This window comes from Corylus avellana, chromosome ca3, assembly GCF_901000735.1.
Source record: "Corylus avellana chromosome ca3, CavTom2PMs-1.0".
Lineage (NCBI taxonomy): Eukaryota > Viridiplantae > Streptophyta > Magnoliopsida > Fagales > Betulaceae > Corylus > Corylus avellana.
Window position 1 is genome coordinate 5,403,391 of NC_081543.1, and position 13,057 is coordinate 5,416,447.

Sequence of the window (13,057 nt, forward strand, 5' to 3'; positions counted from 1 at the left end):
AAAAAAAAAAAAAAAAAAATCAACACAACATATAAAGAAAGTTCAACACAACTGTCACAACATATAAAAAAAAGATATGAAAAAGTTGAACACAGCATATTAAAAAACTAAAAATAAAAAGTTCAAATAAAACATTAAAACTTCATCAATCCTCTCATTTGGTATTATGGTAATGCTCAAACTCCTAAGTCTTAAATTCCTAATGATCTAATGGTTATACATTCATACTTAAATGATATAAACATATTATCTCACAAATCACTAATCACAATTCATATTAATATAATAAAACTATCTTAGATCTAAGAATCTAAGATAATCTGATATATGTTTTCTAAGTATAAAGTAGCTAATAAATAATAATGCTTGAATCAAACACATTGTTTAATTCAATTGTAATTATCATTGTATATGAATAATATGAATCGTATGATTAACTTGTAGACTTATGACTTCTGAGTTATGTCATATTATATATGTATTATTTGTTATTATATAATCATATGATTTAATGATCAATTCATCATGTGATAATATATAAATTACTAAAATTATAATGATAATACATTAATACTTCAATTGTGGTTATAAGTAACACATTGTTTAATCCAATGTCAATTACTTAATTTGATATTATACGAATCACATTATCATTGCACATTAATAATATGATTAACTTGAATAAAGTATTTGAATTGTCATTGAATCATATGATTAAGTATTAATCTTATACATTTTATATTATTCAATATGCATAATTGCATATATGTATAATGTATAATTATAATTTATAACATATATGGACTTATAAGTTGATAACATACATTGAAACTAAGTTTCTAAATATTTAATTGTTCATTGTTGTATTAGTATGAACTTGCATACTTATGACTTATGAGTATATATGAATAATTTGTTATTGTATAATCAAATGATTTAATGATTAATTGATCATGATTATAGTGATAATATATTAATACTCAAATTGTGATTTAATTATCTAAAACAAAAATGTGATTTAATCATTAATAATCAATTGAATATATATATATATATATATATATATATATATAAAAAGCAGTTAGCGGTTAACAATCACGGTTAGTAAACCCCATAATCACTAACCGGTTATAACGGTAAAGTGGTTAATGGTTAACAGTAATAGCAGTTAGCGGGCGGTTAATAACCGCCCACATTGACAACCTTAGTTTGCCAGGATTAAAAAATTAGATCTTAAAAGTCACAAATGTTTTGTAAGTAGAATAATCAGTAACATAAGTTTTTGCCTTTTGGGGTTCGCTAGCCCCCCCATAATGCATGGTTTTGATAGATGTGATTATATGTTTTTATATATGCTTCCTTTGATTTCGGTATTGATGTCTGTTGTGTTTAACTTTAAAGTTGATAACTTTGTTAATTGTTATTGTGTTTGGTAAACTAGATTAATGACAATTAATTAGGATCTAAATCATATTTTTCTAAGAGAATTCCAATAATGCATGCTTCTGCCCACTTACCTAGCCACCAATCGACTTAAAAAGATAGTATTGGGTTCGTTTAACAAAACTTTTTAAAATGTGTTTTTTGCTTATTAGTTGTAATGTAACCTAAAAATGAAAATAGTTTCGAGTATTTTGTGACTTTTTTCTATTTTGAGTTGTTTAATGCTTTTGTTTAATTTTTGGCTAGGAAAAACAAAAAGCACTCTAAAAAGATTGACAAATAAGCCCAGTAATATGTTATTGTCTCTTTTGTCTAGCTAATTGATTTATTACTTGATACAAAACTTCAAACCAATGCATATATTCCAAGTTCATCTGTTGCCCACGAAAGAAAATCTTTTCAGGAAATGGATTGTACAAGATCCCCTATGCCTTATTTGTCGATTGGAGGCGAAAACCATTGGGCATATTTGTGGAGGTGTCGCTCATCAACTGGTGTATATATATGGGCTATATAAATGTAGCAGAGCGATCCATAAATTTCTCTATTTTTTGGCAAAATTAATGAAGAAAAAAGGATCCCCTATATAACCCTTCCCTTAATTAGGAGATCCAGAAACATAGTTTTTAAGGAACAAGCTCTACTATACTTCCTTGATTTTTAATGAAAGTTCGATGATTTTCGCTGAAAAAGAAAAGTTCATCCTAGAATCTTGTAGAGGTGCCAGAAGCGCTAGTCATGAGCTACAATTACCCCTTTAACATAAAAAAATAAAAATAAAAAAACTCACAGTTAAATATATCGAATTTTCAATTTTTTTCAATATTATCCCTCCGTTCGATTTTTCCTTTAAATTTTAATGGAGTAGGTATCAAAATTACCAAAATACCCCCATTTGTTTTTTTTTTTTTAAATAAAAAATAAAAAAATTGCAAAATTTTGGGCATTAGTAAGGATTTAACGAAATTTGCAAAAATATGCACGCTTGGCTTTGCAATTTTTTTATTTATAAAAAATTATGATATTTTGAAAATTTTAACAGAATTTAACGGAAAAACCTAACGGAAATGTGATATTGTAAAACATTAAAAGTTCGATACACTAAATAACTAAATTAATAGTTTTTTAACTTTAGGGTGGACAATGCGAAAATGATCAGGAAGGCTAAGTGAACGTTTATCTGATTTTTAAGAAACTCAAGAAACCTGAAAATTAAGAAGAAATGCATTCATCAATTGTATCACGTATAGTGCGAGTGTACACACCCACACAGGGAGACAGAGAGAGAGAGAGAGAGGTTTGCTTACCAGGATTAGAGCTTTGACGCTAACTCTGTCAATAGGAAAACCAATCACGTTTTCCTTTTGGATTTGAAGCAAAACGTCCACAAAATCCTTTTGGTGTTCATTTTCTAGTCCTCTCTTCTGACAATCTATGTGCTCTTCAATTACTTCTTCTAGAAAATCATCAAACTGTTTAGCCACTTTCTCCGCTCTAGCATCCAAGCCATTCACACGGCTCACCCAAGCAAGCCATGGAATATAATCCCCCACGCTTAGAGCACCCAACAACTCCACGAACTCACCCAAAAGCTCCTTAAACTTTCTTCCACCTTCCCCTACGCCATACTTCCTTCCCAAAGCCACCCTACATACTACATCATTAGTAAGGTTTGCAAGCACTTGGCTTAAATTCACATATGCTGAAGAACAAGACTTTTTGATTTTCTCAATCAATAGAAAAGTTTCCTCCTCCCTCACAGCTCGAAAGGACTCAACCCTTTTGTTACTCAAAAGATGTAGCACTGATATGCTTTTCATTTGCCTCCAGTACTCGCCATAGGGGGCCGCTGACACATCTTTGTAATTGTATAGTAGTTTCTCGAACATGCTTGATTTGGGGCGGTTGGCAAAGATGAGGTCATGGGTCTTCATGATCTCGCGGGCAGCATCAGCAGACGAGGCAACAAGTGTTGGTACGCTGCCAAAGTGAAGCAGCATGAGGGGGCCATGGCGTTGAGCTAAGGACCAGAGTGAACGGTGAGGCTGCGATCCGAGTTGGTGGAAGTTCCCGACGATAGGGAGCTTTGGTGGTGAAGGTGGTGTGTTTGTTTTGGTGGTCGAAAAGGTAGAGGACCATTTGAATAGGAATATTAAGATGAAGGCCAAGATGGTTAAAACATAGGGATTGAGCAAGAAGAAAGTTGCAGTTTGCTCTAACAATTGTAGGGAGTTGGACATTTTCTTCTGTGTTTAATGTTGGGAAAATTGATAATTAATTGGCAATTAATTTCTCACCTGCCCTTTATGTGAAAGACAAGTTTGGAAAGAAAACACATGAGAACACACACGTACACAAAGAGTTTACGTGGTTCGGCAATATGACTACATCCACGGGGCGTGATCCGGCCTGCTTTACTATTGAGAAATATTGAGTACAATGATATAAGTCTAAACCGCTTAAGTTTAATATCCCAAACCCAAGCCTTTAACCCTTTATACACTCCACTCCTCAAATACCCAGTAAAAAAAAACTCTCTACACTTTGTAAATGCCACAAAGTGCTCTCACCAATTTGGATTTTTCGGATAATTTTAACCAAGGACTACATATCCTTTTATAGAGGCTTAATCACGAAAAATATGAGAACAATTTTAATCCAATTGCTGCTAGAAAAATGAAACCATCATGAATACAAAGTCTTTTCCATGATGAAGATAAGCATTGCAGCCCACATGTTTATCCACACACATTTTCTCCAAAAAAATCCAATTCTAAGTTTTTCTTAGACTCCTTTAACATTATCTTCTTATAGATAAATAGGACTTGAGCCCACCAACTTGAATATTAATGTTTTCCAGCAATTATCTTCACACTTGTTGACAATTTGAGCCATTCAACAATTATCTTCTTATCTCCCCCTCACTTATGAGTCTCTTCACATTGACCCAACTCTCCCTCGCTTGTGAGTCTTTTTACATTTTCAAGAGTGTCTTATGTCAAGAGTTGCGGAAGGCGGACACAACTCTAAACCCGAGTTGATGCATCCAGACACCCGTCCCAGGAAGGTAACCATGGCTCTGATACCATTTATTGAGAGATAAAGCAATTATGGAGTTTTTACCTATAGTACATTAATATACATAATTGAACACAAATCTAGTCCAAAAGCATAAGCTAATGGGCTAAAGTCCACTTAAGTATATTAATTACTCTTTTTTTTAATATTTTTTTAATGTGAGACATAACACTTACAAATACGGAACACTCACAACATTTAATGATGTTGGGGATCTGAGCTGTTCATATAAATATGAATGTGCATAAAAGGCCACATATGGGGAAAAGGGCAAAACTTAAACCTACGTACGTACAAAGATGTGATGGATCTGAAATTGAGCTCCACTGAAATTATTAACAAGGTTTGATAAATATCCATGGACTTCCTTGTACGTGGTGATCCTCTCGATCTCTTGAAAATTAAATGTCTAGTTTTCTTTACCATTGAATTATTTAAGTTCCTGAGGTTGACCAATGCGACTGGTTAATTTTTGTTTGCTTCATTTTGAATTTTCTGATTCCTTAATTAACACGATTCTTGGCAGATATTTCCACAACAAAACAGATTCCTTAGCAGATGAAAAAACGCAAAGATAGGCAATTGCGTGCATGTACGTACGTTTCCTCGTGGAACAATTTGGTGCATTCGGAAGGGATAGGGTGTGTGAGCTTCTCACTGGACATGGAGCAAAGTCGATATCTGTTTCTGTCTGTGCATGGGACAAGAACATCATGACCGCCTTGTAAATGTAAGGACCCAAAGAAAAGCACATGTTATCTTAGTTAATTTGAATTTTTTTTTTATCATTTTTTTATAAAATTCAGTTTTCTCGTTAGGGCCTATCATGCAGTGTTTTAGTAATAAATATCTTGGCTTTACAGTCTGGCTCTAATATCATTTATAACAATTTAGAAAAATTGCTAGTTACATATGCGCTATCACCACAAAATGACTAATTAATGTTGAGTTTTCCTATAATTCATTATAAAGTTCAGCTTCATCTAGTAATTAGGTAATATGAAACTTAAAACTTGTAACTATTTTATAAATTATTCACTCCATGTAAGCTACTCATCATCTTCTCAATATAGAACTGGAGTGTTATATTAAACTTCACTAGAAAAAATTAGGGTGCATTAGAGCTTGACAATTCTACCGCATTTTGTTTAATCTTTGAAGAGTTTTTTTTTTTGGAAAAAGTCCATGTAACCTCTCTCCTCAAACTACTACCTAATTGACAATGTCTCACCTAAACTACTAAAATTTGTTAATGTTACTCCTAATAACAAAATTAAAATTAAAAACATTAAAAAATTTGAAACAAAAAAAAGGAGTGGAAATTTTAAAAAGAAAAATCTTTTTCTTTTTAAAGAAAAAATTAACTTTTTTTATTTTTTTTATTTTTTGCTTTTTTTTTTTAATTTATATTGGTATTTTTGTCTTTTTACAAAAATTAGGGTTATTTTTGTCTTTTTTCTAGTCCTAGGGGGAACTTTGTCTCAATTGAAAGTTTGAAGGACAATTGAAATTTTTTGGTAGTTTGGGAGAACATTTTCTCAATTGAAAGTTTATAAAAGACATTATCAATAAGGTAATAGTTTGAGGAGATCCATAAGCTTTCCTTTTATTTTTTTCTATTGTTTTTAATTTTGTTTGGGCCATAGCTCTTACTTTAGTGATGCAACCCGTTGATGTATCTACTTATTCGGGCCGGAATTGCTTAAGCAATCTTTTATTTATTCAATTAATATTTAATATTGTTGAAGCCGTAGTTATATTCATTGTTGAAGTCTTTATGTATATCAGCAGCAATACATCTTCTTGTTTGTGAAGACACATACGGTTCTGTAAAAGAAAATTCATTTTATAGCAATTAAAGAAGTTTTTTTAGGTTAAACTGAAAATATTTTCGATCGCACCAAACACTAGAAAATAATTTTCAAAAATCATTTTAATTGTAAGCTTATCCATGCCGCTATGCACTCTTCAAATAGAAATTCATTTTTTGAAAGATCCTGACTTTCGTGTTTTGGTGGGTCTCCAAAATCCTTTCGATGGCCTATGACGTGTAGAAATTGCATAAAGCCCGCGATTTTTAAATATTTTATACTAGGTAATCTAGTATCCTTATGCATGAAGATAATCAATTTGGTAGTTGTAGTCGGACTCTATTATGGATTTCTTTCCACAGGGCCCTCTTATCTCTTCCTTCTCCAAGTTGGAGTGAGATACTCCTTCCTTCTTTGGTGAGACACCAAAATTACTATCCATGTTCTTGTTCTATTTGTGGGAAAATCTTTCCTATGCAATGTCAATTTTGTATCAAAGCCAAAAGTTTTTATAAACAATACACTATAAGAGGATGAACACACGCCTCTCTGCCATAAAACCCCCAACTCAAGTCCAAAAGCAATTGATACCATGTGCAACAAAGAAACCAAAAAAAGTCCAGGGATGGCAAAATGGATTGGCAGGTCAATCCGAATACGACCCGGGTGACCCTGCTACCCAATTAGCCTAAACCCGAACATGACACATTTAGATAAATGGTTTGGCATAACGATACGACCCGATACGTTTGAATGAAAAATTGGAAAAATAATGTAATAATACTTAGGCTTTAGTCTAGGGGTTTTTTTTAAAAAAATAAAAATAAATAAAGTTCGGTGGGTTACTCACGAGTAAAGCAAGTTGACCCGCCAAACACGAAAATAAATGGGGTCAAAAATGGGTCGACCCGATTATGACCAATACTCATTTATATCAAACCAAAACTCTATAACTTCGTGTCGTGTTTGTGTTGGATTCGCGGATCGTGTAAAAATTGCCCGCTCTAAGAAAAACCATTCCACCCCTCCATATTGAATTAAAAAAAAAAAAAAAAAAAAATTGTAGCGGGAAGAAAACAAAACAAAATGAATGATTGCCTAGTAGACTAACTGATGTGTGGCAGAGAAAAATACAAGGATGAGTAATGACAATTTGTCAGCATTCAAAGAGGACCACCAAAATGGAAAATATGAAGCAACCCATGCTGAAGTTTCCTAGGTAATAAGACAAGGACCATGACTCCGATTAGTGAAGTGGACGGATGATATTTGATCACAGGATTCACGATAAATATGATGATGGAACTCATCAAAGAAAAGTCTGAGTTTTGTTGGAAGGATAAAAAGCATGAAAAAAGATCAGTGGAATCTTTGAGGCCTTAATGAGTTGCAGCATGTGTCATGGAGAATATGGGAGCCTATTGCTCAAATTTCTTTGTTTTACTTGTTCTGTCAATATTGATCACATCAAGGTTCAGTAACGTGATAGAGATTGGCATGAAAAATTTGTTGGGTTATATTATTTTCCAAAATCAAGCCAAGCTGCAGGCTGTGCATATTTTTCAGGTCCTAGAATAAATTATAATTAATTGATACCAGAACTATGGCAGAAGAAAAGTTGAAAATGTAAATAAACAAAGTTAACTAGAGAAAGCCATAATTGCGCATATATATACGGATGACCATCTAGAGAAAAAGGTGGACTCACATTCTCACTTGTGTTTCTGAAAACTCCAATGGCTTTTCTTCAATGGCTGAAGGAAAGCTTCCAACCCATCTTGCTCTTTGCTTCCGTTTTCCTTGTGGTGTTGCTGAGGTTTTTCTTGAAGGAGAAGTCAAGAAAAGGAAAATCCAATCTCCCACCAAGCCCTCCAAAGCTACCAATCATTGGTAACCTTCACCAGCTAGGCAACATGCCTCATCTTTCCCTCCAGTGCCTGGCACAGAAGTTTGGACCAATAATTTTCTTACAACTTGGTGAGATACCAACAGTGGTGATTTCATCTGCTAGACTAGCCAAGGAAGCAATGAAAACCCATGATGTCGCACTGTCAAGCCGCCCGCGAATCTTTTCAGCCATGCACCTCTTTTATGATTGTACCGATGTTGTCTTCGCTCCCTATGGAGCTTATTGGAGAAATATTCGAAAAATATGCATACTTGAACTACTAAGTGCTAAAAGAGTTCAATCATATAGCTTTGTTAGAGAAGAAGAAGTAGCTCGCCTGGTTCGTCGAGTTGCAGAGTCGTATCCTGGCACCACCGATCTTTCCAAGATGCTTGGACTATATGCGAATGATGTCCTTTGCCGGGTTGCATTTGGAAGGGACTTCTCAGGAGGAGGAGAATATGATCGCCATGGCTTCCAGAAGATGCTGGACGAGTATCAAGTATTGCTTGGAGGATTTAGCATCGGAGATTTCTTCCCATCCATGGAATTTATACACACCTTAACAGGCATGAAATCTAGACTTCAGAACACCTTTAGACGCTTCGATCAACTTTTTGACCAGTTGCTGGCTGAACATAGCAATCCCAAGAGGGCAACAGAGGAGCAGAAGGACCTTGTGGATGTTTTACTCGATATACAGAAGAATGGATCTGATGACATGCCTCTCACCATGGATAATATAAAAGCTATCATCTTGGTCAGTGAAGAATTCCACTTTTACTTGCAAATTTCTGATGAATATAAACGCTCAACTTTAAGCATAGAGATTATACTGATTAGTGCCAATGCAGGACATGTTTGCTGCAGGAACCGATACAACGTTCATCACCCTTGACTGGGGAATGACAGAGCTCATTATGAACCCAAAAGTCATGGAAAGAGCACAAGCCGAAGTCCGAAGCATCGTGGGAGAGAGAGGAGTTGTTTTAGAGAGTGATCTGCCTCAGATGCACTACATGAAAGCTGTCATCAAAGAGATATTTCGGCTGCATCCTCCTGCTCCAGTATTAGTCCCTAGAGAATCCATGGAAGATGTGAACATTGATGGCTACAATATTCCAGCCAAGACACGTTTTTTTGTCAATGCCTGGGCAATCGGGAGAGACCCAGAATCTTGGGAAAACCCTGACAGATTTGAGCCAGAAAGATTTATGGGTAGCACTATCGACTTCAAGGGTCAGCATTTCGAGCTTATACCTTTCGGTGCTGGTAGAAGAAGCTGCCCAGCTATCACATTGGGAACAGCAAGTGTGGAGCTGGCTCTTGCTCAACTTCTCCACAGCTTTGATTGGGAGCTTCCCCCTGGTACTACAGCTAAGGATTTGGATCTGACAGAGGTTTTCGGCATCTCAATGCACAGAATTGCTCATCTGCTTGTCATTGCCAAACCACGGTTCCCGTAGACAATGCAAATCATAATCTGAAAAAATTAGTCATCCACCTACCTCTGCGGCTCTGCTTCATCACATGTAATCCAAAAGAGGAGAAACACACTGCACTCTGCCGGAGAGAATGTTGGTATATATGACTGCTTCAGGATTGAATAATTCAAAGCAAGTAGATCAATAGCTATCCCACTAAGTATTCTGGAATAAAAACATCTACTGTTTTAATCCCATATAATAAGTTTTCTATCTCCGAATGAGGTGATAGATGTAATCCTGGAGGAGCAAATTTCTGTGCCTCAGCAAATCAAAAGTTAGCCTTTGTTTGTTCAACACCCCATGGAAGGTCCCCCAACAAATACGTTAGTAAATTTGGGGGTGAACGGAGGGATGTATGTGGGGATAGGCATGTCATTATGATTTTGATGTCAGTATGCTATGCCAATGCCATCAGAAATTTTGTTGGGGCATATCCTCATAAACCCAAATCCCAAAGGTAAAGTTATCCAAAAGAGAAATGCTACAAAAAAACTTTCACTCCATACTTGCAAGTGCATACTCCTTGACTTGGCACTAAAAGTCATCATTGAATCCAAAATTTAATAGTGACTTTTACTGCCACATTAGGTAATACGCAATTCTGAGTGTGTAAGTGAGAGCGTATATAGCATTTCTCTACAAAAAATCAAAAAAAAAAAAAAGAACATTCCATTTACATTCGTTTTGGAGGATAATAGGTGTGTGTATATATATATATATATATATAGAGAGAGAGAGAGAGAGAGAGAGAGAGAAATGTGTATGTGCATTAATTTTTCAAAAAACTGGAATCTACTTATGTTGTGAACTTTATCTGCATTGAGCACAGCGTAAATGGTGAAAAAAATAAAAATAAAAATTAAAAAAAATCTTACTCGGCTCATTTATATTACAATGAAAAGTGTCAACATTTGATTATCCTAATGATATTAAACTCATCATTGATAATCTCTTCACCCTCATCTTCGACTGATGGCACAGAAATAAATGTATGAGTAAACTATAGACTACTGGACAAGAAGTTTCTAAGTTGCCAGCAAAGTAAACTATGTAAACAAGGGTGATTCTTAGGCGATTGAACCTACACAAGATATACATCACAACAACACAGATTTTAACAAAATTAAGAAGTCAATCACTCCTTGAATAGTTCCGCAACACCATGTGGTAGAAAAAAGCTCAAGCATAACACACCTCAAAATAATAAAAGGTGTAAGATGGGGTAATTCACCATCAAAAAGCATGTATGCAATTGGCTTCTCAAAGTACTCAGGTAAGAAAAAATTGTGACCGTTGGCAAATCTCATCTTCATATACCGCTCCAGAACAAAACGTTTTCGCAAATATTTGAATCAATACATTCAAGCCCAGCTTCTGAACCTCAGTGAGACCTTATTTCCTGAAGATAATGGCCTAATTGCTGGGCACCAATAAACAAGGCATCAGCAACAAGAAAGACCCCCACCTGTGCCATACACAAACAAACATTATTTATCAAACTAACAGACTAAAGACTTAAAAGTAGTATGTATGTTACCAATTTGAGAAAGAGTCTAATTACCAGGCGCGCAGAGAACACTAATCGGTAACCCCAACCTTCTCTTGAAGCTGCATCTCTTTGTTGATCCGTAAAACTGAAAATAACATGTCAATAGTTAACTTTATTCACACATTAATATTTATTAATCACTCGGTGGAGAGAATAGTCAGAAACAAGTGTGTTACAATGCTACAGGAAGCAACGCTAAAAATAGAAGTCCAAGCACTTAAACTTGTCTTACAAGCTAGAGATGTACAGGACAGGGAAAGCAGCAGGAGACTTTTCTTTTTTGAATCAGTAAGTTAACACAAGCTTTCCTTCAACCACAACCACACCACCACTCCATAATTTGTACAGACAGATGTGATGCCAACCGGCAACAAGGCTAGCCCTCGGTTTATAATGTCATATCCAATCTACAGACATTTACAGGATAATGCATCCAACAGTAATCTAGAAATCTGTAATTGGTGTTGGCATCACCTGCTGAGATCGTGAGATCGTGACAAGGGCAACTTGCATGTAGACAATAATGTGTAATGATCTATAGCATGCATTTTCATATATTTATTTTGAATAAAAAACAAAAAAGAAAAGTCTCAACTTTTTTTATGATACAATTCTAAAAGAAAATGACAAAAAGGAATAAATACTTACCCAAGAAACTCTGAAACCCCACCAATTCCAGCAAATTTAAGAGGTTGAGGACCTTCTGTGACAAGATCCTGCTCCAACATAACATAAGACAGTATATTCTCCGATTCATATTTGTTTGACAGAAAAGAATTAGAACGAACAGGAAATAAAATTATAATAACAAAGTCCTAAACTTCTCACAACAAATACCTCTTCTTCAGCAGCCTCCAGACCCCCTTGCACCCAGAAAAGGTTTGTGTAGCCAGCATTATACAGTAGCTCACAAGCAGCTAGAGATCTGCCAGTATAATGTTTCCAGAATGATAAGTGTGATAAGATAAAATATACCATTCCCTATGTTACACCAACAACATTTGAGACTGATTTTTCAATATGTCAAGGTTATTTGCATCCCTCGGCATCTTATACCATTCTCTATGTCACACCAACAACATTTGAGGTTGATTTCTCAATATGTCAAGGTGGCTTGCATCCCTCAGCATCTTTTCTATTCAGCACATATAGGATACAAATACAAACTATGATATCTCGGGCAGGCCTCTAAGTGGCACCCTCATGTTTCTCATCCAAGCTGGGACATGTCTCAATTTAGTGATAAATGCTTGGAGCGAGTCCAAGAACATAAATTCCAACCTGAACAAGTGACAGGGGTATGCCATCTAGATCCTGACCAAGGGGCAGCCAATGTCTGGAAAGAGATCACATGGTTTAAAACAGAATTGGCTAAAACCTGCAAAATGGAAGAATATTACTTTATTTGTGTTTACAACTAATTAGAATTTCATGCTCAGTGATGACTCAACCACCTCATGGCTTAAAAGGATCACAACGATCTCTCCAATGCCATAGTCTTCTGAAGAAAATTAAGCATCAACTGGTATGATCTTCATAGATTTTAACAAGAAAATAACTTCCACCACCATTACACAAAGCCTGTTCAGTAAATTGTTTACACTGTTTTGATACCCCTTTAAGTAAAATGGTCCCATCAGTTCCACATAATTATATTTCTGAATGAAAACATAAAATAAGAAACTTGCAATACAAGAGAATTTTTCTTTTAAAGCCTGTGCAAAGAGTTTGGGATCATAACAAAATTGACCATAAAATGAAAGTGTTACATATTCTTGAATGCAATGCTTTTGTCAGCATA

At 35.1% G+C, this 13,057-nt stretch overlaps 3 protein-coding genes across 3 annotated transcripts in view; 1 reads left to right on the forward strand and 2 right to left on the reverse strand.

Annotated features, from left to right (window-relative positions):
• The window catches only part of LOC132176436 (cytochrome P450 736A117-like), a 30,957-nt gene extending 27,274 nt beyond the window's left edge, over positions 1 to 3,683 (reverse strand). The window contains exon 1 of the mRNA XM_059588636.1: positions 2,751 to 3,683. Coding sequence (XP_059444619.1) covers positions 2,751 to 3,683 — 933 coding nt within the window. The remainder of the gene's footprint in view (positions 1 to 2,750) is intronic.
• A 4,235-nt stretch (positions 3,684 to 7,918) lies between these two features.
• Positions 7,919 to 10,001, forward strand: LOC132174921 (cytochrome P450 71AP13-like). Its single transcript, XM_059586674.1, has 2 exons — positions 7,919 to 8,980; positions 9,075 to 10,001. The coding sequence occupies exons 1-2, from the start codon at positions 8,069 to 8,071 to the stop codon at positions 9,684 to 9,686; spliced, it is 1,524 nt and encodes a 507-aa protein (XP_059442657.1). The 5' UTR covers positions 7,919 to 8,068; the 3' UTR covers positions 9,687 to 10,001.
• A 565-nt stretch (positions 10,002 to 10,566) lies between these two features.
• LOC132176437 (rhodanese-like domain-containing protein 11, chloroplastic) lies at positions 10,567 to 13,051 on the reverse strand. The gene is made up of 4 exons (XM_059588637.1): positions 12,094 to 13,051; positions 11,905 to 11,972; positions 11,269 to 11,341; positions 10,567 to 11,172 (listed from the first exon to the last, which is right to left on the reverse strand). The coding sequence occupies exons 1-4, from the start codon at positions 12,232 to 12,234 to the stop codon at positions 11,089 to 11,091; spliced, it is 366 nt and encodes a 121-aa protein (XP_059444620.1). The 5' UTR covers positions 12,235 to 13,051; the 3' UTR covers positions 10,567 to 11,088.
• Between the last annotated feature and the right edge of the window lie 6 nt (positions 13,052 to 13,057).